The following is a 25,157-nucleotide window of genomic DNA, read 5'->3' as shown; positions in this document are numbered from 1 at the left end:
TTGAGATGGAGTTTCTCTCTTGTTGCCCAGGCTGGAGTGCAGTGGCTTGATCTCAGATCACTGCAACCTCTGCCTCCGGGGTTCAAGCGATTCTCCTGCCTCAGCCTCCCTAGTAGCTGGGATTACAGGCTCCCACCCACCACGCCCAGCTAATTTTTTATATTTTTAGTAGAGGTGGGGTTTCATTATGTTGGCCAGGTTGGTCTTGAACTCCTGACCTCAGGCAATCCATCTGCTTTGGCCTCCCAAAGTTCTGGGATTACAGGCGTGAGCCACTGCACCTGGCTCAAAAATTTTAATCTCTGAAAAAGTCCATGGTGAAGGCAGTTGGCCCCAGCAAGGGTCTGGAAGCACAGCAGACTTGGAAAACAGCTCCTTTTTCCCTTTTGCTGGTTCATTAGATGCCAAGGCACTAGAGATGTGCTGAGTTCAAATCCTGATTCTGTCCTTTCCAGCTGTAAGCTTGACAAGTTACTTGACCTTTCTATGCCTCAGTGTCTTCATCTCTAAAATGAAGGTAACTGGGACAGATGTCGTGGCTCATACCTGTAATATCTACACTTTGGGAGGCCGAGGCAGGCAGATCACCTGAGGTCAGCGGTTTGAGACCAGCCTGGCCAACATAGTGAAACCCCATCTCTACTAAAAATACAAAAATTCAGCAAGTGTGGTGGCATGGCCTGTAGTCCCAGCTATCTGGGAGGCTGAGGCAGGAGCATGGCTTGAACCCAGGAGGCAGAGGCTGCAGTGAGCCCAGATCGCACCACTGCATTCCAGCCTGGGCAAGAGAGCGAGACTGCCTCAAAAAAAAAAAAGAAGAGGGTAAGTGTATTTGATTTATAGTGTTTTCAGCACTAAATGAATTGATACGTACAAAGCATTTGGAAGCATGCCTGTCGGCCAGGCGCGGTGGCTCAAGCCTGTAATCCAGCACTTTGGGAGGCCGAGGCGGGTGGATCACGAGGTCAAGAGATCGAGACCATCCTGGTCAACATGGTGAAACCCCATCTCTACTAAAAATACAAAAAATTAGCTGGGCATGGTGGCACGTGCCTGTAATCCCAGCTACTCAGGAGGCTGAGGCAGGAGAATTGCTTGAACCCAGGAGGCGGAGGTTGCGGTGAGCCGAGATCGCGCCATTGCACTCCAGCCTGGGTAACAAGAGCAAAACTCCGTCTCAAAAAAAAAAAAAAGCATGCCTGTCTTGTCGGGGTGTTTTGTTAATTGTTAGCTTTAATTTTGTTATTGAATGAGGACCAGAGCAAGGGAGTTTTGGATAGAGGGACTCATTTAAGTAAACATATGTTAAAAGAGAAAAGACCAAGCATTTCAATTTGGATTGGATTTAATGGGTCAGAACCATGACACTAAAGTTTTGGGTTTAAAACAATTTTTTTGAGACTGAGTCTTACTCTGTCGCCCAGGCTGGAGTACTCACTGCAGCCTTGATCTCCTGGGTCCAAGCAATTCTCCCACCTTAGCCTCCTGAGTAGTTGGGACTATAGGCATGCACCACTATGCCTGCCTAATATTTGTGTTTTTTGTAGAGTCAGGGTTTTATCACATTGCCCAGGCTGATCTGGAACTCCTGGACTCAAGCAGTCCTCCTGCCTTGGCGTCCCAGAGTGTTGGGATTACAGGCATGGGCCCTGCACCTGGCCCACAGAAGTATTTTGAGCAGGAGAACGATGTCATCCAAAGTGGCGTTCTGTGAGGGTGGATCTATTTGCAGGAATAGTAAACTGGCCTTGGGGAGAGGACAAGTAACAGAGACAGTAAAGAGCTTCTGTTGCTGAAGTAAATAAGGATACGAATGGTGCTGAAGAGAGAGGTAATAAAGTTTTCTTTTAAAATAAATGAAAAACATGAAACACATTGACCCTGACCTGATAATTGTGCATCATACGCCTGTATCAAAATATCTCATGTACCCCATAAATATATACACCTATTGTGTAAGCACAAAAATAAAGTTTCTTTAAAACATATAACATTAAAAACCAAAAAAAGGAAACAAGTTTCAGTGCCTGCTTCCTTGTGAGATGAGTGAGATGCGGTTATCAGCAGACACTTTGAGATGAGTAGGGTAAGAATTTAGGAGCGACTTACGGAAAATGGAGTGCAGCCTGACAGTTATCACACATGGCTTTAAAAGACAGTTCCCCACAAGAATCCTTAATTTGTGGGGGTTCTTATGGAAATTCTGTTGCTGTGAAACGCCATTGATAAGTATTGGATGCCATTAGCTTTGCTGGTTCTGGATTGGGCAAACAGCAGGCAAACGCCTGTAGTCCCAGCTACTCGGGAGGCTGAGGCAGGAGAATCACTTAAACCCTGGAAGTGGGCCGGGCGCAGTGGCTCAAGCCTGTAATCCCAGCACTTTGGGAGGCCGAGGCAGGTGGATCACGAGGTCAAGAGATAGAGACCATCCTGGTCAACATGGTGAAACCCCGTCTCTACTAAAAATACAAAAAAATTAGCTGGGCATGGTGGCGCGTGCCTGTAATCCCAGCTACTCAGGAGGCTGAGGCAGGAGAATTGCCTGAACCCAGGAGGCGGAGGTTGCGGTGAGCCAAGATCGCACCATTGCACTCCAGCCTGGGTAACAAGAATGAAACCCGTCTCAAAACAACAACAACAACAACAACAACAACAAACCCTGGAGGTGGAGGTTGCAGTGAGCCGAGATGGGAATGGCTCTGCTTTGATCAGCCTGTTTTGGTGACTAGTTCTGTTGCTCTTCCCCAGCTTCCTGATAAATGGGCACCTTCTTGGCTGACTTCAAGGCAATGAAACATTTACATGAATACAGATCTCTGTGTGCGTGTCTTGAACATCTCCATCTGTTTTTTTTGCAGAGGGGCAGCCAGCCCCTGCTGGGATGCAGCCTTTGTGAGTATTGGTTACAAGGGATGTTTAATGGCATATTACACGGGTCTCTCTGCTGTATTTCTGTGGGTTTTGTTTTGTTTTGAGATGGAGACTTGCTGTGTCATTTGAGCTAGAGTGCGGTGGTGCAATCTTAGTTCACTGCAACCTCTGCCTCCCGGGTTCAAACGATTCTCCTGCCTCAGCCTCCTGAGTAGCTGGGATTACAGGCGTGCCCCACCACACCAAGCTAATGTTTGTATTTTTAGTAGAGACGAGATTTCAGCTTGTTGGTTAGGCTGGTCTCAAACTCCTGACCTCAGGTGATCTGCCCACCTCAGCCTTCCAAAGTACTGGGATTACAGGTGTGAACCACCACACCTGGCCATACTTTTGTTTTAACAGAGCTGCCCAGAGCAAATTCAAGTCCTATAAACTGAAATTCCATAAACTTAAATACAAAATTCTAAGGAAACAGGGTACTTAAAGCATATCTGAATGATTTGAGGCTGGGAGAAGACTGAGAATGTTTCCTCCTCTTCAGACAAGGGCCAACTTACACTACAGCCTCGTGGACCCTAGGCACTCCTCCAACATTCTACCACACATATTAAAATGCACCCAGTGAAAAAAGTTGTATGGGATCTTATGGCATGAAATTATGAATGACAATTAGAGGTGGCTCAGCCCACAGAGCCTACAGGATAAAAACAAAAGGGATGTCCAGGTCCTATAATACTCTGGGATAAAGGATATTCTGCTCTGAATATCCTCTAATCATCTTTTGTGAATCCCACACCAGTACTGCCCTCAGACTTAGGCTTGGTAGGCTCCTGGCCCAGGGCTCGTGCACAAGAGGCTCCACGTGGCCTCCTCTGCCATGCCCCTCTTCCTCGGCAAGAAATCTGCCAAGCCTAGAGGACTTGCCCATTCCCAAATCTCAAAGTCCTCACCCTCCTCCAAGACCACACTCTGTATTCTTTGTTTGTTTGTTTGTTTGTTTGAGACAGGGTCTCAGTCAGGCTGGAGCGTAGTGGTGTAATCATGGCTCACTGTAGCCTCAACCTCCTGGGCTCAGGGGATCCTCCCTCTTCAGCTTCTCAAGTAGCTGGACCACAGGCACATGCCAACAGGCCTGGCTAATTTTTGTATTTGTTTTATAGAGACAGGGTCTCCCTATTTTGCCCAGCCTGGTGTCAAACACCTGGGCAAAAGCAATCCTCCCACCTCAGCCTCCCAAAGTGCTGGGATTACAAGCATGAGCAACCACACCCAGCCCACACTCTGGGTTCTGAGGCTGTGGAATTCCCTGCCCAACCATCCCAGGCCTTCTTCTAGGACTCCGCAGGACTCTTCCCTTGGTCTGCCCTCAAGACGGTGCACTGTGCTCCCCGTCTGTGCAGTTCTAGGCCCAGAGGGGCCAAGTGGTAGCAGCTTTGTGGAAGGGATGGGGTGTGGGTGTAGACAGAGCCTGAATGTGCAGGGCTGTGGGTGCGGTGCCCACACGTCTAAGTGTTCAGCCCTCATGGTGCAGGATGGAGACACTGGGTGTGGTTGCCACCACGCCTGGCTAGTTTTTGTATTTTTAGTAGAGACGGGGTTTCACAATTTTAGCCAGGCTGGTCTCGAACTCCTGATCTCAAGTGAACTACCCGCCAGCCTCCCAAAGTGTTAGGATTACAGGCGTGAGCCACCGCGCCCAGTCTGAATATTGTTTTTCTTATCCATATTTCACTGTAAGCAGATGTAAGTATCTGCTTCATTATGTCTGCCTGAGTACCTTAGTGTTGAGTACCTGAGTATTTTCATATTGAAAAATAGATTATTTTATGATAAATTACTTCTTTCTTCCTTCTTTACATAGCAGTTAATCATATTGCGCTTCGGTAACTGTGTGCGTGGGTAGACTGTGTTAACCATTTTTGGGTTCCCTCAGACACCCTGGACTAAGCCGGGACAGAAAAAAAATGTGAAGGCGGCGTTCGCGACCGATTTGGCCCCGCCCCACGATGCGGGTCCCGCCCCACGTTGCGGGCCCCGCCCCATAGTGCGCCCAGCGCCTTCTGCCACACTCAACATGGCGGCGGCGGGGGTCTTGCCGTGGCGCCTGAGGGTGTTGCGAACGTCGCGTTCCACTCCAGTCATGGCGGCCTCGGGACAGGCCGTTGGCAACGAGGCTCCGGAGATATGCAGTTTGGATCGGATTTTGGAGGCACTGAAGCTGCTGCTGAGCCCGGGAGGTGAGAGGACGCATCTCGGCGCCGGGCTGGACCCGGGACTCTCAAGGGGCGCCTGGCTTCTGGGGCTGCCCTGCCTTCCGCAGCGTGCGCCCCTTAGGCTCGCCCCGGGACCCTCTGCCCGCTGCTGGGGGCTTTGAGCAGTGTCTCTGCCTGTCCTCATTACATCTGTGAGGAAACTGAGGCTCAAGGAGGGCGCTGGATCCGTTGACTGCTGATAGTAGACAACATCTCTTGAGCACTTGCGTTGTGCTGGGCTCTGTCAGGCGCCTTGGGGGCGTTATTTCATTCGGCCCTTACTGGTGCGCTCTTGGGAAGGGTATCTGGACCTAGCTCCTGAGAGGGTCGGGCGCCCTCGACGTAGAACGTGTGAGGTCTCTGCCGCGTGAGGGCACAGGGACCATTGTGGATCCTTGAGATGTGTGAAAAATGCTAAGCAGCCCAGAAATTGGAAGCAGTGACATTTGAAATGGATTTGGGAGAGTATTTAGGGGTTTCCAGTCGCTTTTAATCTTTGTGGGGCGTGGACAGTTTTTTCCCAATCTAGAATCTGAAGGGACATTGGGAGTGGTTGAGGCTGCCATTCCTTTTACAACTGAGGACACCCGAGGCTCACTGAAGAGATTAAGTAACCCATTCAAGATCAGTTGGTCAAATTAGGGGCAGAATATGGACCTAGGCCCGAGATCTACTGAACTCCCCTCTCAGAATCAGACAAATTCTTCAGTGTAGAGGCTCTGATGTTATCTGGAGCTTTTGGAAAGGACGTAGGAGATAGAGCTCTACTTATCATTGGGGTGTATATTTGGGGGAAGTGATCTGTAGACTTAGCAAGGGCACACGAAAGGCCAAGGGGGATCACTTCCTAGTCTCAGATTTTATACTCAAAACTGCAAAAATTTCTGCAAACATTACACCATACCAGTGGGAAGTGAACACAGGTTATTAATATTAGTAAATGAGTGCCTACTGAGTGTCAGTCCTATAGTAGGCTGTTTACATTTTTAAAATTTATTTATTTATTTGAGACAGAGCCTTGCTCTGTTGCCCAGACTAAAGTGCAGTGGCATGATCTTGGCTCACTGCAACTTCCACCTCCCAGGTTGAAGCAATTCTCCTGCCTCAGCCTCCCAAGTAGCTGGGATTACAGGCACCTGCCACTGTACCCGGCTAATTTTTGTATTTTTATTTTTTTATTTTATTTTATTTTTTTTGAGATGGAGTTTTGCCCTTGTTACCCAGGCTGGAGTGGGTAACGATCCAGCTCACGATCCAATGGCACGATCTCGGCTCACTGCAACCTCCGCCTCCTGGGTTCAGGCAATTCTCCTGCCTCAGCCTCCTGAGTAGTTAGGCTACTCGGGCACGTGCCACCATGCCCAGCTAATTTTTTGTATTTTTAGTAGAGACGGGGTTTCACCATGTTGTCCAGTATGGTCTCAATCTCTTGACCTTGTGATCCTCCCGCCTCGGCCTCCCAAAGTGCTGGGATTACAGGCGTGAGCCACCACGCCTGGCTATTTTTTGTTTTTTTTAAAGATGGGGTTTCACCATGTTGGTCAGGCTGGTCTTGAACTCCCGATTTCAGGTGCTCCGCCCTCCTTGGCCTCTAAAGTACTTGGATTACAGGCATGAGCCACCGCACCTGGCCAATTTTTGTATTTTTAGTAGAGACGGGGTTTCACCATCTTGGCCAACCTGGTCTTGAATTCCTGATCTTGTGATCCAGCTGCCTTGGCCTCCTGAAATGCTTGGATTACAAGTGTGAGCCACCACACCTGGCCTACATATACATTATTTAATCCTCATAACCATCCCCTGGGATCAGTACTACTTGTGTTCTATTTCTTTAGATGAAGGAACCAAGGTTCAGGTACATTGGAAATTACCCAATGTCATACTTGAATTTAGGTCCTTTCCACTAAAAGTATGGTAAATATATTACATTGTCTCAAGAGTCAGACTGCAAAATAGAATTTTAAGTTGCTAATCGAGAGATCACTTATCTTGCAACTGCAACTCTCTTTTTTTTTTTTTTTTTTTTTTGAGACAGAGTCTCACTCTGTTGACCAGGCTGGAATGCAGTGCCATTCACTGCAACTTCTGCTTCCCAGGTTCAAGTGGTTCTCCTGCCTCAGCCTCCTGAGTAGCTGGGATTACAGGCGTGTGCCACCTCGCTCAGCTACTTTTTGTATATTTAGTAGAGACGGGGTTTCGCCATGTTGGTCAGGCTGGTCTCAAACTCCTGACCTTATGTGATCTGCCTGTCTTGGCCTCCCAAAGTGCTGGGATTACAGGTGTGAGCCACTACGTCTGGCCTGCAACTATCTATAATATGACTGAGAACAAGTTTAAATAAGTAAAAATCCTGGAAGTAATCATCTATCATGAAACATATATTAAGCTTCATTTATAGAAGACTCTAATCTCTATGAGTATGTGATGGAGTACATATACGTATATGTACTCACTTAAGTTACAGAAATTCAAGCATTCCTATTTGAAAGAGAATTAGTGTGTAAAATTATATTATTTTGTACATGTAGTCTGTTATGTATTATATTAATCTGTCTGCTATTTGATCCTATTAGCTGCTGAGGGAATTTAAAATATCTATAGTGGCTGGGTGAGGTGGCTCATACCTGTAATCCCAGCACTTTGGGAGGCCTAGGCAGGAGCCCAGGAGTTTGAGACCAGACTGGGCAACATAGTGAAACTCTGTTTCTGCAAAAAATAAAAACAATTGGCCAGGCATTGTACTACACACCTGTGGTTCCAGCTACTGAGGAGGCTGAGATGGGAGGATTGCTTGAGCCCGGAGGTCCAGGTCTAGGCTGCAGTGAGCCATGGTTATACTAGTGCACTCCAGCCTGGGTGACAGAGTAAGACCCTGTTTTGTTTTGTTTTGTTTTTGAGACAGAGTCTCACTCTGTCACCCAGGCTGGAGTGCAGTGGCGTGATCTTGAGTCACTGGAACCCCCACCTCCCAGATTCAAGCAGTTCTCATGCCTCAGCCTTCCTTTTACCATGTTGACCAGGCTGTCTCAAACTCCTGACCTCAGGTGATCTGCCCACCTCAGCCTCCCAAAGTGCTAGGATTACAGACTTGAGGCACCATGCCCAAGTGAGAAGTCAGCTGGATTTTCGTATCTGCTTCTCCAGTCTGTCATGATAGGTGGTTTTGACTGAAGTACATGAAGAAAACCTAGACTCACATAGATATGTAGTTGGAAAGGAAGGAAAGTTCAATCACCTTTTCAGATAATTATCTCTATCCTTTTGTACAGTTCTAAAACTTAACAAGATAATTTCTGTGTGAATTGTGTGGGGGAAAAAAGTGAAGAGGAATTCAACAAGAGGTGGTTTTTTTTTTTTTTTTTTTTTTGAGACAGAGTTTCACTCTTGTTGCCCAGGCTGGAGTGTAATGGTGCCATCTTGGCTCACCACAACCTCCTCCCAGATTCAAACGATTCTCCTGCCTCAGCCTCCTGAGTAGCTGGAATTATAGGCATGTGCCACCATGCCTGGTTTATTTTGCATTTTTTAGTAGCGATAGTGTTCTCCATGTTGAACTCTTGACCTCAGGTGATCTGCCCGCCTCGGCCTCCCAAAGTGCTGGGATTACAGGCATGAGCCATCACGCCAGGCAAGAGGTAATATCTTAAAAGTTTGTTGCAATATAAAATCAGAACTCATAACAATACATCTTTCATACTCAGTACACTCTTGAGAATGTAAAGGCACATCATGACTTAGTATCATTATGAAATGGTTTTGACCTTGCAGACCCCCTGAGAGGGTCTTGGGAATCCCTTGGCAAGCCAGGTCTCCATAGCCTACTGAGACTTGCTGCTTTATGGAAATGTCTCCATTTCCAAGTAGATGTTATTTTCATCACCAGTAGAGGGCAGAGTAGACTACTTCATTAAAGAGGCTCCTGTAAAACTTCACTAATAGCTTTTGTTTTAGATCACTTTTTTTTGTGTTCCATGTTTGGGTTCAAAGATCTTACGTCACCGGAAGTCATTTAGAGGTTGGTTAGTGATCTTAATGGTTGGTCGCAACAAGAGGGAAGTAACACTCATTTCCATTTGAGGTATACATTAGCCAAAGGAACCAGATATGCATGCCAGTGGGCCAGAACACTTGCGCTGGAAAGTCCTAGAATATTGCAGATTTCTTACTTTTCTGTTCTCATTATTTTTATTATTTTGTTTGTTTGTTTTTGTTTTTAAGGTGTCATTCAAATGTTCTCATTATTTTTAAAGGATATTATTGTTTCTCTCTCTGTCTCTCTGTTTCTCTCTCCTTCTTAAATAGAGACAGGGTCACCTATGCTGTCCAGCCTGGAGTACAGTGGCTATTCATAGACATGATCATAGTACACTACAGCCTCACTTCTGGGCTCAGGTGATGCTTCTACCTCAGCCTCCCAACTACAGGCATGTCACTGTGCCAGCTTTCCTTTTTCCTTTTTTTTTAAAAATAGAAGCAGTTAATGTTTACTATAGCAAAGATTTTTTAAACGTAGAGAAACCAAAAGAAGAAAATTAAAATTACCTTAATCTCACTACCCAGAGGGTATCACTACTAGCAATTCAGAAAACATTATTTTTCCTTTTTACAAAAATGATCTCATATGCCACATACTGTTTTATAACCCTAAAATAACTTTTAGTGCAGAGATAATACATATTTATTGTAAAAAAAAATTAAAACTATAATTAGGTAAAAAGAAAAATCCCACCTTAACCCTACCACCCAGAGATCATCATGAATAAAACCTCGAGGTATTAAAACTTTGAGACCCTTTTCTCTGTATATAAACATGAATATATTTTAATATAGTTAGAATCATTCTGTTCCTTTATTGACCAGTTTTCAGAATAATAAATTAGTGTCTTAGCAACCTCCAAAGGTAGCCAATGAAATGATCTTTTTTGTTGTATTATGAATCATACATTTTATGTATTTGATGTTTCAATTATTGTATTCCTTGTTCTTAATGATCAAATTTCCCATTTTTGGCCAGTGGGAACCATTTCAGATTGGCTCTTGGACTTTCTGACATGACCATGGTAATCTTTGATCACCTCCTTGCTCTCAAACAGAAGATATCTCAGGTTCATCTTATGTATTTCCTGCCCCATTTTTGAAAATAACTCTCTCTTAGGAGAAGTGACATTCAGAAATCACAATGTGGACACAGAATATTCGTTGCTATTGAAATTATTGGCTGGGTGCAGTGGCTCACACCTATAATCCCAGCACTTTGGGAGGCCGAGGTGGGTGGATTACTTGAGATCAGGAGTTCAAGACCAGCTTGGTCAATATGGTGAAACCCCATCTCTGCTAAAAATACAAAGATTAGCTAGGCCAGGTGACACACACCCATAATCCCAGGTACTCTGGAGTCTGAGGCAGGAGAATTGCTTGAGCTCCGGAGGCAGAGGTTTCAGTGAGCCAAGACTGTGCCACTGCACTCCAGCCTGGGTGACAGAGTGAGACCCCATCTCAAAAAAAAAAAAAAAAGAAAAGAAAAGAAATTATCATTGGCTGGGTGTGGTGGCTCACACCTGTAATCCCAGCACTTTGGGAGGCTGAAGTGAGCTGATTGTTTGAGCTCAAGAGTTCAAGACCTGCCTGGGCTACATAGTAAAACACTGTCTCTAACAAACATACAGAAATCAGCTGGGCATGGTGCCACATGCTGTTGGTCCCTGCTACTTGGGAGGCTGACAGGAGGATCAGCTGAGCCCAGGAGTTTGAGGCTGCAGTGAACTATGGTTATACCACTACACTCCAGCCTGGATGACAGAGTGAGACCCTGTCTCAAAAAAAAGAAGAAGAAAAGGAAAAAGAAATTGTCATTGCTTTCAGACTTTTTGAAGGATTAGAGGTAGGAAATATGTGGGTTTTTAGAAGATGAAAATAAGTCTGGAGTTCTTACCAGTATTTCCAATTGAAGTGAAATATTATGAGTTTTTTCATTTTATAAATTTTTTCTAACACTTCATTATGAAAATTTGATATTATGAAGCAGGCTGGGCACTGTGACTCACACCTGTAATCCCAGCACTATGGTAGGCCAGTGCAGGCAGATCACGAGGTCAGGAGTTTGAGAACAGCCTTGCCAACATAGTGAAACCCCGTCTCTACTAAAAATATAAAAAATTAGCTGGGCTTGGCGGCAGGCACCTATAATCGCAGCTACTCAGAAGGCTGAGGCAGGAGAATCACTTGAACCCTGGAGGCGGAGGTTGCAGTGAGCCAAGATTGTGCCATTGCACTCCAGCCGAGGCAACAGTGTGAGACTGTCTAAAAAAAAAAAAAAGAAATTATGAAGCTTACAGAAAAGTTGAAAAGCTTTTACAGTGAAGGTACCATGACCTTCATTCTACAGTTAACAATTTTACTATAATTGCTTTATCACATATTTGTCTACCTAGCAATTCTTTTATCCTATATTTTATATATTTGTAATTTTTTTGGTTTTTTTTAGAGATGGGGTTTTACCATGTTGGTCAGGCTGGTCTTGAACTCCTGATCTCATGTGATCCAGCTGCCATGGCCTCCCAAAGTGATGGGATTACAGGCATGATCCACGGTGCCCAGCCTGTATTTCTTTTATCTGAGAATATTGCTTCCTGATGAAATTAATGTATTTACTTATGTATGTACATATATATAGCCATACATAAATATGTAATCACACATCATATAAAATATATAATCACACAGTACATACTTATACATATCTATAATATTGTCAAAGAACAAATCCAACATTACCACTACAAACCCACTGTTAAAGGGGTTTTTGTTTGGTTGCTTTTTGTTCTCAGGATATACAAAATCCTATATTTCATGTCTCTTAAAATAATTTTCTGTGTGGTTATGCTGCTAACTTAATATAGAGTAGGAGTCAGTAAACTTTTTCTCTGAAGGACTAGATAGTAAATATTTTGAGCTTTGCAGTCCATATGGTCTCCGTTGTAACTACTTAACTCTGCCACTGTATCTCAAAAGCAGCCATAGACTGTATGTAAATGGGCATAACTGTATTCCAGTGAAACCCTATTCATGAAAACAGTTGCTGCACCAGATTTAGACTGCAGATCATAGTTTGATGACCTTTGGCATAGACCACAGAATTTGGTTCATTGGTTCATTTGTTTGTTTTTTATTTTAATAATTGTTTTGCATTTTCCTTTTGATTTAATTTTTTTAACTATGAAAAACAGCTGTTGGGTTCTAAAACTAATAAAATTAGATAGAGTTATCCATGTTTCCTCTCCTGCTGTCTCCCTCTGTCTGTAGATGACTTATTTTAGTTAGTTTTAATTTATTCTTTCATCGCTTCTTTTTTGAAAAGATATGCAAGTAATACATGGTTTCATATTTATTCCTATTTTTACACAAAAGGTAGCATACTATATATAGTTTTTTCTGCATATGCTTTTTTTTTTTTTTGTGAGATGGAGTTTCACTCTTGTTGCCCAGGCTGGAGTGCAGTGGTGTGATCTCAGCTCACCACAAACTCCCCCACCTGGAGTTTCAAGCTATTCTCCTGCCTCAGCCTCCTGAGTAGCTGGGATTACAGGCATGTGCCACCACACCCAACTAATATTGTATTTTTAGTAGAGATGGGGTTTATCCATGTTGGTCAAGCTGGTCTGAAACTTCTGACTGCAGGTGATCTGCCTGCCTCGGCCTCCCAAAGTGCTGGGATTACAGGTGTGAACCACTGTGCCTGGCCACATTTTACTTTTTTAACTTAATGTCTTAGAGATTGTTATACAGTTATAAATCTTATAACTTGTAATTTATAACTTAGAGATAATTATAAATCTTCCTTTCACTCTTTTATAGCTGCATAGTTTATTCAACCAGTTCTCTACTAGTGGACATTTGCATTGTTTTCAAATTGCTAATTTAAGAAGTACTGCAATGTTTTCTTTTGCTAATTTAAGAAGTACTACAATGAATAGGCTTGTAAATATATTATTGTGCATTTTTTGCCTGTGTATCTATAGGATAGATTCCTAAAAGTGAGATTGCTGGGCCAAAGGGAAATGCCTATGTAATTTTGCTAGATATTGCCAAATTTATCTTCTTGGAGATGTACTGTTTTAGTTCCTACCAACAATGTACGAGAGTGTGTGTTTCCTCACAGACTTGCTACAGAATGTGTTATAAAACTTTTGGATTTTAGCCAGTTTGATAGATGGAAAGTGATATTTCAGTATAGTTTTAATTTACTTTTCTCTTGTTATGAGCAAGATTGATCATATGTTCATGTTTAAGGGCCATTTGCATTTCTTTTTCTGTAAACTGTATCTTTTGCTCATGTAGTGTTTTATACTCTTTCTTCACATTAGAATGTATTATAAACATGCCATTAAATAATGTTCAACATCATTTAATAGCTAGAAAATATTCCATTATTTATTCATTCAACAACAATTTATTAAACAGCTTTTACTTGTCAGACTTTGTTCCAGGCAAAGAGAATGCAGCAGTGAACAAAACAAATTAATGTCCTTGTTTTCAAGGTGCTTTGATTCTAGTTGATAGAAAGACAATAAACAATAAATAAAATAAGTACTTCACATAAATATAGTATGTTAGATACAATTAGACCATAATTTACTCAACAAACATATGTTATTGGACATGCATTTCTACTTTTACACTGTTATAAATCATTCAGTGTTGGAAATAGTTATTAATTACATTTTGATTCCTTCTAATTTGTTTCTTAGAAGACATATTAACTTTAGATTTGAGGTCTGTTGCTTCTATTTATATTTTAAAAAATAATTTTTTTAGTTTATTTGATCTGGCTGCATGTCCATATATATTTTCAATTTTTTATTATGTTTTCTAAACAAATAGAAGAGTTGATAGCCAGGTGCAGTGGCTCATGCCTGTAATCCCAAAACTTTGGGAAGGCTAAGGTGGGAAGATTGCTTGAGCCCAGGAGGTCAAGACCAACCTGGGCAACATAGTGAGACCCCCGCATCTCTGCAAAAGATGAAAAAGTTAGTCAAATGGGGTGGTTATGCGCCTGTGGTCCCACCTACTTGAGAGACTGAGATGGGAGGATTGCTTGATCCCAGGAAGTCAAAGGTACAGTGAGTTGTGATTGCGTCACTGCATTCCAGCCTGGGTGACAGAGCGAGACTCTCATCTCAAAAAGAAAAAGAAAAAAAGAAAAGTTGAAAGAATTATATGGCAGACACCCTTATACACATTGTTTAGATTCCATAATTAACATTTTTGTATATTTGCTTTATCACATTTCTATCCATCTATCCATCAATTCATGTTTTCTCTTTTTTTTTTTTTTTTGATGCATTCAAGGTAAGTTGCAGATATCATTACATTTTATCCCTAAACACTTTAGAATTATAACATTAACTAGAGTTTAATATTTATTTGGATTTTTTTGTAGTTTGTTCATTTGTTTCAGGTAAAATTTATATACAATGAAATGCACAGAGAATACATATATCATTCAGCGAGTTTTAAAAATGCATGTACGGCCGGGCGCGGTGGCTCAAGCCTGTAATCCCAGCACTTTGGGAGGCCGAGGCGGGTGGATCACGAGGTCAAGAGATCGAGACCATCCTGGTCAACATGGTGAAACCCCGTCTCTACTAAAAAAACAAAAAAATAGCTGGGCATGGTGGCGCGTGCCTGTAATCCCAGCTACTCAGGAGGCTGAGGCAGGAGAATTGCCTGAACCCAGGAGGCGAAGGTTGCGGTGAGCCAAGATCGCACCATTGCACTCTAGCCTGGGTAACAAGAGCGAAACTCCGTCTCAAAAAAAAAAAAAAAAATGCATGTACTTGGCTGAGGCATGAGAATCCCTTGAACCCACGAGGCAGGGGTTGCAGTGATCTGAGATCATGCCACTACACTACAGCATAGGTGACAGAGTGAGACTCTGTCTCTAAAAAAGAAAAGAAAAAAAAAAAGTATGTGCTTTTGTAATTGAAACCCCTGTCAAGATACATATTATTACGTCCAGGTGAGAAAAGGGGGAAAAAAAAAAAAAGATATGCATCATTACTATTATCCCAGAAAGTTCATTTCTGCTGTTTCAGTCATTTCCCACTCCTGCTCCCCTAGAGACAACTGGTTCTGGGTTTTTTCCCCATAGATTAGTTTTGCCTATTCTAGAACTCAATATAAACAAGAAACATCTTGTTGGCTATGTGGGCTATTTCCAGTTTAGGGCTACTATGAATAGTGCTGCTATGAACACTCTTGTACAAGTCTTTGTTATGAACGTGTGTATTGTGTATTAGTTTTTCTTAGGCAAGTATGTTAGAGTGGAATTGCTGGATTATAGGGTCTGTGTATGGTTTTCTCAGAAACTGCCTGACCAACTGTGCCTTGATCATGTCATACTTCTGCTAACAATGTATGAGCATTCCAGTTGCTTCACGTCATTTGGTAGTATCAATCTCTGTGAATTTTAGCCATTCTGGTGTGTATAGTGGTATCTCATTGTGGTTTTAATTTGCATTTCCCTGATAACTAATGATATTGAGCATCTTTTCATATGTAGTTAGTCATTTGAATATCTTCTTTTTTGAGATATCTAAATAGTTGTCCTTTTTTATTTTTTAAGACAGGGTTTCACCATGTTGGTCAGGCTGGTCTTGAACCACCAACCTCAGGTGATCCGCCCGCCTTGGCCTCCAAAGTGCTTGGATTACAGGCATGAGCTACCACGCCCAGCCAATTGTCCATTTTTTAAATTGGTTTATCTTATTGAGCTGTAAAGTGTTCTTCATACATTCTGGATCAATGCGTTTGTCATATATATGTACTGCAAACATTTTCTCCCAATCAGTGGCTTGCCTTTTCATTTTTAGAACTGTATATTTTGAAAAGAAGTTTTAAATTTTGATGAAGTCTAGTTTTTTCCTTTTTGGCTCATGCTTTTTATGTTATAAGAATTCTGACTGGACACAGTGGCTCACACCTGTAATCCCAGCACTTTAAGAGGCAGAGGTGGGAGGACTGCTTGAGCACAGGAGTTCAAGACCAGCCTGGGCAACATAGTGAGACCCCAACTCTATAAATAATTAGTCAAATATGATGGCACACAACTGTAGTCCCAGCTTTTTGGGAGCTGAGGCAGGAGGATCACTTGAAGGTGGGAGGTCCTACAGTGAGCTGCAGTCAGGCCACTGCATTCCAGACTGGGTGACAGAGCAAGACCCTGTTGGAAAAAAAGAAAAGAAGAAACCAAAAACAAAACAAAATACAAATCGTTGTCTGTCTAGGATCATAAAAGACTTTCTTCTATGTTTTCTTCTAGAAGTTTTATAGTTAGATTTTGTATTTATGGTCTATTTTGAGTTAATTCTGGTGTATGGCATGAATTAAGGGTCAAGGTTTATTTTATTTTTTTTCCATATGGATATCCAGTTGTTCCAACCTCTTTTGGTAAAGGTATTTTCTTTCCCTATTGTATTGATTTCATATCTTTGTTGAAGATCAAATAGTCATATAAGTGTGGTACTGTTTCTGGATTCTCAATTGTGTTTTATCAGTCAGACTAACAGTCCTTATGCCAGTATCACATTGTCTTTAATTACTGTAGTTCTATAGTAAGCTGGGTAGTATAAGTTCTCTAGCATTGTTCTTGACTATTCTGGGTCTTAGAGGTTTCTATATAAATTTTTTAATCAGTTTATCAATTTCTGCAAAAAGGTCTGATGAGATTCTTATTGTAATTGCATTGACTTTATAGATCAGTTTGTGGACGCTTGCCATCTTTTTTTTTTTTTTTTTTTGAGACAGTCTGGCTGTGTCACTCAGGCTGGAGTGCAATGGCGTGATCTCTGTTTACCCCAACCTCTGTTTCCCAGGTTCAAGTGATTCTCCTGCCTCAGCCTCTAAAGTAGCTGGGGTTGCAGGTGGCCACCACCATGCCTGGCTAATTTTTTTGTATTTTTGTTAGAGTTGGGGTTTCACCATGTTGGTCAGACTGGTCTCAATCTCCTGATCTCAGGTAATCCACTTGCCTCAGCCTCCCAAAATGCTGGGATTGCAGGTGTGAGCCACCACTCCTGGCCGACAATTGCCATCTTAAGATTCAGTCTTCTAATCTATGAATGTGGTATATCTCTTCTTTATTTGGGTCTTTAAAGTCTTTTCTCAACTGAGCGTAGTGGCCCATGCCTGTAAAAAGAGTTTTCTATTTCGGCCAGATGTAGTGGCTCATGCCTATAATTCCAGCACTTTGGGAGGCCTAGGCAGGCGAATCATCTGAGGTCAGGAGTTTGAGACCAGCCTTGCCAACATGGTGAAACCCCATCTCTACTAAAAATACAAAAAAATTAGCCAGGCATGGTGTCAGGTGTCTGCAGTCTCAGCTACTTGGGAGGCTGAGGTAGGAGAATCTTTTGAATCTGGGAGGCAGAGGCTGCAGTGAGCCGAGATTGTGCCACTGCACTCTAGCCTGGGTGACAAAATGAGACTCAGTTTCAAAAAATTAAATTTCATTTTCTCATTTTTGCTGCAAATATAAAATAAAACTTATTGGAATTTGTTTTGTTTTGTTTTATTTCTTGTATTCTGTGAACTTGCTAAATTTATTAGTTCTAGTAGTTGTTTTATAGAGTCTTTAGGGCTTTTTACATACACAATGATGCCATCTGTGAATAGAAACAATTTCGCTTCTTCCTTTCTGCTCTTGTGTGTATTTTTTTAATTTTTATTTTTGTTTTCTGAGATGGAGTCTTGCTCTGTCACCCAGGCTGAAGTGCAGTGGCACAATCTCACCTCACTGTAACCTCTGCCTCCCAGGTTCAAGCAATTCTCTTGCCTCAGCCTCCTGAGTAGCTGGGATTACAGGCGCATGCCATCATGCCAAGCTAATTTTTGTATTTTTAGTAGAGACAGGGTTTCACCATGTTGGCCACGCTGGTCTCGAACTCCTAACCTCAGGTGGTTCACCTCCCTCAGCCTCCCAGAGTGCTGGGATTACAAGCATGAGCCACCATGCCTGGCTCTTGCTCTTGTATGTCCTTTTTTGCTGCTTTTGCCCTATTTCAGTGACAGAGATTTTCATTTCACCCATTTTGAGATGGAGTTTCGCTCTTGTTGCCCAGGCTGGAGTGCAATGGTGCAATCTCAGCTCACTGCAACCTCCGCCTCCCTGGTTCAAGTGATTCTCCTTCCTCAGCCTGCTTAGTAGCTGGGATTACTGGTGCCCGCCACCATACCCAGCTAATTTTTTGTATTTTCAGTAGAGATGGGGTTTCACTCTGTTGGCCAGGCTAGTCTCAAACTCCTGACCTCAGGTGAGCCACCATGCCTGGTGATTCAATTTTTTATAACAGCTTTTGGTTTATAGAAAATTTGGGCAGAAAGTACAGAGAGTTCCCAAGTACTCTCTTCCCTACCCCAAACCTAGTTTCCCCTATTATTAACATCTTGCATTAGTGTGGTACATTTGTTACAACTGATAAACCAATATTGATACATTGTTATTAACTGAAGTTCATAGTTTATATTAGAGTTTACTGTTTTATATAATTTTATGAATTTTGACAAATACATAATGTCATATCCACCATTATAGTTTCATACAGGATAGATTCACCTTCCTAAAAACCCCATGCTCCTCCCTCATCCCTGATCTCTTGTTTACTCCTGATCTTGTTACTGTCTCTATAGTTTTCCCTCCTCCAGAATGTCATGTAGTTGGAATTACACAGAATATAACTCTTTCAGACTGGCTTCTTTCACTTAGCAGTATGCATTTAGCATTCCTCAATGTCTTTTGTGGCTTGATAGCTAATTTCTTTTTATCACTAATTAATATTCCATTATCTGAATGTAGCACAATTTATTCTTTTTCTTTTACTTTCTAAAGTAATCCTTTTACCAGCCGGGCACGGTGGCTCTCGCCTGTAATCCCAGCACGTTGGGAGGCCGAGGCGGGTGGATCACAAGGTCAAGAGATCGAGACCATCCTGGTCAACATGGTGAAACCCTGTCTCTACTAAAAATGCAAAACATTAGCTGGGCATGGTGGCGCACGCCTGTAATCCCAGCTACTCAGGAGGCTGAGGCAGGAGAATTGCCTGAACCCAGGAGGCGGAGGTTGCAGTGAGCCGAGATCACGCCATTGCACTCCAGCCTGGGTAACAAGAGCAAAACTCCGTCTCAAAAACAAAAACAAAAACAAAAATAAATAAAGTAATCCTTTTACCTTTTGAAGATTATCTTGATTGCTTCCAGTTTTTTGGCATAGGTACTATAAACATACCTATGCAGTTTTTTTTGTGTGGACGTAAGATTTCAACTCATTTGGATAAATACCCCAGAGCACCATTGGTGGATCGTATGTTTAGTTTTGTAAGAAACTGCCAAACTGTCTTCCAAAGTGGCTGTACTATTTTGCATTCCCACCAGCAGTGAATGAGAGTTCCTGTTGCTCCACATCCTTGCTAACATTTAATGTTGTCAATGTCCTGGATTGTGGCCATTCTAATAGGTATATATAGTGGTATCTGGCTGTTGTTTTAATTTGCGTTTCTCTAATGACATGATATTCGGCATCGTTTCATATGCGTGTTTGCTATGTGTACTGTTTTTTAAGTTTAATGAAGGATGCTGATCAGTAATTTTCTCTTTTGTGATTTTATTAGGGTCAGGTTTTGGGATCAGGGTTCTGCTGAACTCTCAAAATAAATTGAGAAATAGTCTGCCTCCTTTATTTTCTGAAAGAGTGTGTGTAACATTGATGTTATGTCTTCCTTAAATGATTCACCAGTGAAACCTTCTAGGCCTGAAATTTTATCTCTTGGAAGATTTTTTTTTTTTTTTTTTTGAGACGGAGCCTCTCTCTGTTGCCCAGGCTGGAGGGCAGTGGTGCAAGCTCGGCTCACTGCAACCTCTGCTTCCCAGGTTCAAGCAATTCTCCTGCCTCAGCCTCCCCAGTAGCTGGGATTACAGGCACCTGGCACCACACCTGACTAGTTTTTGTTCTTTAGTAGAAATTCCCTTTCACTATTTTGGCCATGCTGGTCTCAAACTCCTGACTTTAAGTGATCTGCCCACCTCAGCCTCCCAAAGTGCTGGGATTAGAGGCGTGAGCCACCATGCCTTTCAGAAGATTTTTAGATAACAAATTTATCTAATACATATAGAGAGCTATTTAGATTTTCTATTCTGTGTTGTGACAGTTTTGATAACTTCTATTTTTCAAGGAATATTTTCATTTCATATATATTGTTTGATTTTTGGCATAGTGTTTATTAATTTCTCTGTTACGCTTCAATCCTTCTTTCTTTTCTTTAATTGCAGCTTCTGTGTTCCAGGCTCAAGCAGTCCTTCTACCTCAGCCCCTGACCACAGGTGTGTGCCACTACACCTGGCTAAATTTTTTTTTTTTTTTTTTAATGTTTTTAGATACTTAGTCTCCCTGCACTGTCCAGGCTGATCTCAAACTCCTGGGCTCAAGCGATCCTCCTGCTTTGGCCTCCCAAAGTACTGGGACTGCAGGTGTTAGCCACAGTGCCTGGTCCTTTTTACTTTTCTGATATAAGCTTTCCAGCTATAAATTTCTCTCAAAGCATTGCTTGACTTATATCAAACAAATTTTGATGTTTTTCATTAGCATTCAGTTTGAAATCTTATAATTTCTTTTTTGACCATAGATTATTTAGAAGTACATTATTTAATTTCCAAACATTTGAGGCTTTTTGGATGTTTTGTTAATACTTTCTGTCTTAATACCATGTGGTCCGAGAACATACTCCATAGGAAACAGATATCTGTTGAAAATACGTATTCTGGGGGGAAATGAAGTGGTTAAACGAATCTGTTTGAGCCCTGTTACCATATTTTCTGATCTTTCTCACTGGAACATAAGTTCCACAAGGAAAGAGCCCTTGTTCTGTTTTTTTGTTGTTATTGTTTTTAGTTTTCAAGATTGAGTCTTGCTCTGTCACCCAGGCTGGAATGCAGTGGCACAGTCTCAGCTTACTGCAGCCTTGACTTCCTGGGCTCAAGCAATCTCCCACCAGCCTCCTGAGTAGCTGGGACTACAAGCACGTACCACCATACCCAGCTGATTCTTTTAAGTTTTTTAGATACAGGGTCTCACTATGTTGCCCAGGCTGTTGTTGAACTCCTGGGCTCAAGCAACCATCCCACCTTGACCTCCCAAAGTACTGAGATTACCCGCATGAGCTACCATGCCTGGCCAGAGCCTTTGTTCTATTTGGTGCTTTTTTTTTTTCCCCTCAAGACAGAGTCTTGCTCTGTTGTGCAGGCTGGTGGGCAATGGTACGATCTCACCTCACTGTGACATCTGCCTCGTGGGTTCAAGCAATTCTCCTGCCTCAGCCTCCTGAGTAGCTGGGATTACAGGTGCATGCCACCATGCCTAGCTAATTTTGTTGTATTTTTAGTAGAGACAGGGTTTCACCATGTTGGCTAGGCTGGTCTTGAACTCCTGACCTCGTGATCTGCCCACCTCAGCCTCCCAAAGTGCTGGGATTATAGGCGTGAGCCACTGTGTCCAGCCCTCTGTTCAGTGCTTTATCCCCAGCATCTAGAACAGCTAGACTGAATGAATGTTTTATGGTAAAACAGCTTCTAAATTTCTGTTCTGGCTACAATTTAAGCCCAGTGAGATGATTAAGACCTGGTCTCTGCCCTCAAAACACGTGAGGAATAGAAACAAACTAGATGAAGTATAACATGTTAGGACACTACTCCAATTACATGCAAAGTGCTGTGGGAAAGCAGAAAATGTGGTCTTAAATTCTTCATAAGCTGGGGTGGTACCCCTGGGGGAGGCTTTCCAGGGCCAGTGATGGTGGAGCCAGGCCACTGAGGAGGAACTGGAGTAAGCAGGGCATTCCACAGGGAGAAGTACAGTTTGATTTCTATGTGTATAATCTCTCCTTTCTTTCTTTCTTTTTTTTTCTTCAATAGGATCAGGCTCAAGTTCACTACAGGTCACAAAACATGATGTCTTGTTGGCTACTTTAAAAGCTAACCTGTTTGCTTTGGAGGACAAGTTTCTGAAGGATCCTCAGTGGAAAAAACTGAAACTGAAACTCCTAAGAGATCAAATTGCTGATAAGGCAGAGTGGCCACAAAACTCTGTAGATGTCACTTGGAGCTTTACCTCTCAAACCTTGTTGTTGCTTTTGTGCTTAAAGGAAACCATGATCCGCCTTGCAGCTAATTTCAATCCAGGTAAACCCAACCCCAGGACTCCGGAAGTTGCTCCTGCCCTGAGCCCCGATGCACTTAGTATCTCACAGCAGAAGACTGTCCAGTTCGTTTTGCAGTTTGTAGTGACCTTGGGCATCTGCCCCTATCTCATGCCTGGTGTTGGAGTCCCATTGAGATACAGAACTGAGTTTGGTGCCGTTGTTCAAGACGTGGTATGTCTCGATGCTGCCCCTGATGCAACTCGGAGACTCTACACCAGCTGCAGGACCCTTCTGAATGTTGCTCAGCACACATCACTGGGGAGCTTGATATTCTGCCACCATTTTGGGGATATTGCAGCAGGTCTGTGCCAACTGGGATTCTGCCCAACCAAAAGCAAACTACTAACACCTGCAGAAGAGGTAAAATTGAGAAAGAGAGATTGTGTGCATGTGAATATGTGTATATTTTCATGGATAGCTGTTATAAAAGACAACTCTTAAGTTCTTCAGAACTGGTTATGCCAAAGCATGTCCAATGGATAAATGAATATTTTGGGGGTGGGCGGAGGTTTTATTTATTGGGTGCTTGTCCCTTGTACACCTGTAGAGTCCATTTTACCTGTCCCTTGCCATTTTTGAAAACAGCTTTTGCAGGTTGTTTCTTTGAACATCTATTTCTTCTATAAAGTGTGTACCAGGCCAGGCACGGTAGCTCACATCTGTAATCCCAGCACTTTGGGAGGCTGGGGCAAGTGGATCACTTGAGATCGGGAGTTTGAAACCACCTGGCCAACAGGGAAAAACACCATCTCTACTAAAAATACAAAATTAGCTGGGTGTGGTGGCGCATCCCAGCTACTCGGGAGGCTGAATCGCTTGAACCTGGGAGGCAGAGGTTGTAGTGAGCCAAGATTGCGCTATTGCACTCCAGCCTTGGCAACAAGAGCGAAACTCTGTCTCAAAAAAAAAATATGTATCATAATACCTGCCTCGGAAAGTGGTCATAAGGATTAAGGATAATGTGTGTCAAATTCTGGCCCAATCAATCTCTAGTAGTGCTCATATAATTACTACTAATGTTAGTAACATGGCTCCCTCATTAAATGCTTGGGAGGATTAAATGAGATAACATATGTAGAGCACCTGGTACACTGCATAACTCTGTCAATGTCCATTATTAGGTGTTAGGGGTATATGCCCATATTTTGCTGTCACTTAGTCAAGTAAGCAGTTGAGCATCCAGACTACAGGAGTTGCTGTGGAGATCATAGAAGCATAAGACATGGTCCTTTTCTTCAAATAACTCACACACTGATTGGGAAGATAAGACTTACTGGCATGACATAGCAGGAACCACTACTCCTCCATGAGAGGACCACTGGCATCAGCATAGGGACTAGCCAGCAGAAGCTGTTGAGATGTAAATGTCTCAAGGGTCAGTGCGGCTCCCATGCGCAGTGATTCCCCAGCCTCCACAGCCAGATTTCACAATGTTCTTGTTTCTCTGTCACCTGCCTGTGTCACCCTTGTCCTTGTTCCTTTTCTCTTCTCTCTTCTGCCTGCATTCAGAAACATTTGCCTAAAAGCCACTATCATCCAAATGTTGGCATGAAATTCTGAGCTCCCTGGGGCCTTTATGTGATAGGAGCAGAGTGCCCCCTCTTTTCGGCAGGGTTATGCATGATTGACACTTCTAGCAGCACCTCCTGCTTGCACTTTCCGGAGGTAGTGGGACCCGGTTGACAGGTCTTATTACTGTTACTGAGGCTAAGTTGTTCCCAGATCTCAGGAAGGAGAGATAAATGAAAAGAGACACAGAGATAACCAAGTAGGAAGACAGGAGGAGTTGACAGATGGGAAACAACACTGGGTGTACTTTATGAAGCTGAACAAATTCCCATCAATATCTGTGTTGTAAGTTGCACCTATACCTCAGTGTGTGAATCAGTAAAGGGTAGGACCCTGACTGACTGAGCAGTAATCACCAAGGAGGACTGTACTGTTAAGTCTCAAGAGTACCCCAAAATCATATACCTCTTTGCTGCCCAAGTTCCAAATGAATTAAAAGATAGTTAAGAGTAAGAGAGATGTTCATTTCTATTGCTCATACAGGCAAGGTTGGAGGATACAGCTTATAGATGGAGACACATTTTTCTTTTTTTTTAAAATTTGTTATTATTTTTTGAGGTGGAGCTTTGCTGTGTTGCCCAGGCTGGAGTGCAGTGGCACAGTCTCAGCTCACTGCAACCTCTGCAGCTCACTGCAGCTCACTGCCTCCTGGGTTCCAAAGATACTCCTGCCTCAGCCTCCTGAGTAACTGGGATTATAGGCATGCACCACCACACCCAGCTTATTTATTTATGAGATGAAGTCTTGCTTTGTCACCCAGGCTGGAGTATAGTGGTGCAATCTTGGCTCACTGTAACCTCTGCCTCCCAGGTTCAAGCAATTCTCGCCTCAGTGTCCTGAGTAGCTGGAATTACAGGTGCACACCACCACACCCAGCTAATTTTTCTTTTTTTTCTTTTCTTTTTTTTTTTTTGAGATGGAGTTTCGCTCTTGTTACCCAGGCTGGAGTGCAATGGCGCGATCTCGGCTCATTGCAACCTCCGCCTCCTGGGTTCAGGCAATTCTCCTGCCTCAGCCTCCTGAGTACCTGGGATTACAGGCACGCACCACCATGCCCAGCTAATTTTTTGTATTTTTAGTAGAGATGGGGTTTCACCATGTTGACCAGGATGGTCTCGATCTCTTGACCTCGTGATCCACCTGCCTCGGCCTCCCAAAGTGCTAGGATTACAGGCTTGAGCCACCGCACCCGGCCCCAATTTTTCTGTTTTTAATAGAG

At 42.9% G+C, this 25,157-nt stretch overlaps 1 protein-coding gene across 6 annotated transcripts in view; it reads left to right on the top strand.

Moving 5' to 3' along the window:
* The first annotated feature begins 4,929 nt into the window (after nt 1–4,929).
* Nucleotides 4,930–25,157, top strand: part of TANGO6 (transport and golgi organization 6 homolog) — a 127,953-nt gene continuing 107,725 nt past the window's right edge. For 4 of the 6 annotated variants that reach the window (XM_074401509.1, XM_074401490.1, XM_074401493.1 and 1 more), the window contains exons 1-3: nt 4,930–5,108; nt 20,445–20,495; nt 22,083–22,729. In XM_074401509.1, the coding sequence (XP_074257610.1) occupies nt 4,946–5,108; nt 20,445–20,495; nt 22,083–22,729 (861 nt within the window). In that variant the 5' untranslated portion in view covers nt 4,930–4,945. The remainder of the gene's footprint in view (nt 5,109–20,444; nt 20,496–22,082; nt 22,730–25,157) is intronic. The other 2 variants (XM_074401499.1, XM_074401518.1) reach the window with 1 other exon arrangement.

The sequence above is a fragment of the Saimiri boliviensis genome, chromosome 1 (assembly GCF_048565385.1).
Source record: "Saimiri boliviensis isolate mSaiBol1 chromosome 1, mSaiBol1.pri, whole genome shotgun sequence".
NCBI lineage: Eukaryota > Metazoa > Chordata > Mammalia > Primates > Cebidae > Saimiri > Saimiri boliviensis.
This window is presented reverse-complemented; position numbering and strand designations above follow the sequence as displayed.